Source organism: Myotis brandtii, unplaced genomic scaffold (assembly GCF_000412655.1).
Source record: "Myotis brandtii unplaced genomic scaffold, ASM41265v1 scaffold105, whole genome shotgun sequence".
NCBI classification, from domain to species: Eukaryota; Metazoa; Chordata; class Mammalia; order Chiroptera; family Vespertilionidae; genus Myotis; species Myotis brandtii.
Window position 1 is genome coordinate 5,269,099 of NW_005353538.1, and position 3,744 is coordinate 5,272,842.

Here is a 3,744-nt window from a genome sequence, read left to right on the forward strand (position 1 = left end):
ACTCCTCCTTTCTGAAAGGAAACCCCAGAGTCCAGCAGAGTTCCCAACACCCCAACACCCGCAGAACTCCTGCCCCCCGACTTGCCCCGCGCCGCCCACTCCCGGGAGGCACTCACCTGCCACCTCCGAGACCCAAACCCCCGCCGCTCTCCCCGGACAGGTTCACACCAAACCGCACTCGCCTGCCCTCACCCACACCGACCTCACTCACCTCCAGGTCCACCCAGACCATCCGCTGGGCCATGCTCGCGCGGTAGTCGCTAAACGTCGCAAACCCGCGGGGAGGCGCAGGAGCAAAAACCACAAGTCCCAGCATCTAGTGCGCCGGCTCGCCCTGAACAGCCCGGCTTAACTGCCGAATAGGATGATGGGACTTAGAGTCTCGCCTGTTATTGCGACCGATTTCTCCGCCTCCGCCACGTGTTTTCGGAGGTTATTGGACGCGCTTGTTTTTCAGAACTAAGTTTATTCGTTTCGAAGAGTCATTTCCTGAGTTTGGATTAGTTGTAAACTGCCTAGTTGTCAAAGAACTTCCTTACGTTGTTGGGTCAAAAAAGACCTGGTTATCTATTTGTAGGTTAGGAGGGTCAAATATATCTTTGCTTTTGTGCGCGCACCCCCTCCCCCACCCCTCTTTTTACTTAACTGCCCCTCCACTAGGCACACTGGGTATTTTTCTCGTTTGATACGTATTAGTTGTGGAAGTCCTTTCTTTCATTGGCAAAGAGTTATTCCATGTTTCTTCCAGAGGGATGGTGTCTGCTTCGTTCAGCTGTTGGGTATCTCTGGTAATGACGACTCTTCCACCCTTACAAGTTCTCAAAGTTAAATCTAGACCTTGTATGACGAATCCAGGCGGCAAATTAAATGAAAAAGAACTAAAAACTGCTAAATTCGCTCTGTAATCTGCTTTGCTTTTTGTTGTTTTTACAGAGAGAGAGATGGGCGGGGGGAGGGGGGGGAGCAAACACCGTTGCCTTAGGCTCCAGGCTCATCGTGGAACCAGCAACATTGGCTTATTGGGAGGATGCTCTAACAAGCTGAGCTACCAGGCCAGGGTTGCTTTGGTTTTAATGAAACTATATTTACTCCATCATTTCCACAAGTAAAGATGGCCACCAACAGGACCTTTCAAGTTTCTTAAATGTTGGCTATTCAGTAGCAAATTTCTGTGCAGAGTGCAACTTTGTCACAAGCATTGGATTCAGCCTAGAATTACATCCTCTATATATTCTCCTGAAAGTCGTATTGCCACTAATTACAGAGCTTGTGATCCTTCCCATAGTGGTTTCTACCTGGTGAGCTGGCTTTGTGAGAGAGAAACTTTGTTGCCTTATGAGACTGTAACAATAGAGTGGATTTCACCTTTAATTCCTTGGTTGTACCCAACCCACCACCAGCCCAGGCTCAGAGAAACTCTCTTTGAAGGGTCATCAAATTGTGTGCACAGATTACAGTGTGAAGACTTTCATTAAGCAGAATGTGTCTAGTTGGAACCGCATTGCCTGATGAGTCACATTGTTTTGCTATAGCTTTTTATTCATTTGTAGCCTACTTTTAGGTGAATGGCATTATAATGTAAGATTTACAGTTTACTGTTTTTTGTGTGTAATATCATTAGATTAGTAATCTTAAATATTAATGCCCCAAAGCAGAGCAATGGATGCATCAAATTAACAAATTAAAACCGTGTAAAGAAGAGAGAGGACAGACTCAAGAAAATGGAGCCCTAGAATCTGAAAGCAGCCTTGTCCCACAGTGGACTCAATCACTTCTTTCTCTTTTCCTTAACAGAATTTATCGCAAAGCTACGCCACTCTAAGAGACTTTGTTGTGTTTTTTTAAACTGTTGTGAAACCATAAAAACTGCTTTTGTTAATTAACATCCAGTGTATAGGACCAAGAAAGCTTGCTCTTTAACATCATAGACAATGAGAAACTGCTATTTGATGTTATTTCAGTGAGAATAGAACACCTCTTATTGAAAGAAGCTGAGCCATGTAGGTCACTTTGACACAGAGAAGCTGCTTCTATTGCCAACCCAGGTGCAGAGATTCAGATAAAAAGTCTTCGGCCAGCATTCCACATTTATCTTAACTTCGTATTTTCTAGGGAAACACGACCCTGAGTCAGCATCTCAACACTGCGGGTAGTCAGGCTATAATGTTCCTAACAGAATCTATGACAATGTTTCTAACAGGACATGGCCACAGCCACACAAACCCTCCCTTATAATAAGCGATCTCTAAATCTTTTTCTTTTTTTTCAGTTTTTTACTTTCATTTTTTAAATTGTGGCAAAATATACATAACATAAAACTTCCCATTTTAGCCATTTTTAAGTATGCAGTTTAGTGGCATTAAGTACATTCTTATTGTTGCACAACGATCACCCCTATCCATCTTCGGAATTTTATCTTCCCAAATTGAAACTTCATATCCATTCAATACTAACTCCCCATTTCTGCCCAGTGCTGTTCACCGACATTCTATTTATCCCTATTAATTTAACTACACAGGTACCTCATATAAGTGAAATCATACAGTATTGTTCCTTTCGTGTCTGGCTTATTTTACTTATCACAACGTCCTTAAGTTCATCCAAGTTGTAGCATGCGTCAGAATTTCCTGCCTTTTCAAGGCTGAATAATATTTCAATGTACATATACAAATACCACATCTTATTTATCCATTCATCGATTGATGGATACTTGGGTTGCTTCTACCCTTTGGCTATTGTGAATATTTACATGGATTTTAATTTTATTTTTTTACTGTTGCTTTCTTACCAGGACTTCCCCAGCCCTGCTTTTTTCCTCTCACCTCCTAAAGAAAGATTACTGTAAAAATAATCCATAGGTGATCCTTGCTTCCCTTAGTTCTTCTTTAGAATCATCCTAAAACCTATTCTTTTCTTCATTGATTTTTAGAGAAGTGGAAGGGAAGGAGGGAGGGAGGGAGGGAGGGAGGAAGAGAGAGAAAAAAGACACATTGATGTGAGAGACACATCGATTGGTTGCCTCCCGTATGCACCCTGACTGGCTGGGGAGGGAACCTACAACCCAGGTACATGCCCCTGACTGGACATCAAATCCATGACCTTCAGTGCACGAGCCAATGAGCAACACCAGCCAGGGCATCCTAAATTTTTTTTTTTTAAATCTTTCTCTATTTCTTCTTAGGAGGGGTCTCTGGTTCCTCATGCTAATTATTACAGAGTTCACAAGCCTAATATAGTTAATGTTATGTTCCTGAGTTTTATCTGATATAAAGCATATCAGATTCCTACTAAAATAGACTTTAATTTCCAGAATATATGTATTTTTATACTTTTACTAGAGGCCTGGTGCACAAAAATTTGTGCACTCAGGGCAGGGGGGATCCCTCAGTCCAGCCTGTGCCCTCTCACAGTCTGGGACCCTTCGGGGGATGACCACTTGCTGACTTAGGCCTGCTCCCCGGGGGATTGGGCCTAAGCTGGAAATCAGACATCCCTCTGGCAGCCCTCGGGGGATGTCCACTTGCCAGCGGGGAGCAGGTCTAAGCTGCAGTCTAAATCCTTAGTGCTGCTGAGGAGGTGGGAGAGGCTCCCACCACCACTGCTGTACTGGCAGCCGTCAGCCTGGTTTATGGCTGAGCAGAGCTCCCCCTGTGGGAGCGCACTGACCACCAGAGGGCAGCTCCTGCATTGAGCGTCTGCCCCCTGGTGGTCAGTGTGTGTCATAGTGACCAGTCATTCCCAGTC

General features: G+C 44.3%; 1 protein-coding gene across 1 annotated transcript in view; it reads right to left on the minus strand.

The window, feature by feature from the left end:
• The window catches only part of REXO2 (RNA exonuclease 2), a 12,323-nt gene extending 12,077 nt beyond the window's left edge, over positions 1 to 246 (minus strand). The window contains exon 1 of the mRNA XM_005856823.2: positions 212 to 246. Coding sequence (XP_005856885.1) covers positions 212 to 244 — 33 coding nt within the window. The 5' untranslated portion in view covers positions 245 to 246. The remainder of the gene's footprint in view (positions 1 to 211) is intronic.
• Between the last annotated feature and the right edge of the window lie 3,498 nt (positions 247 to 3,744).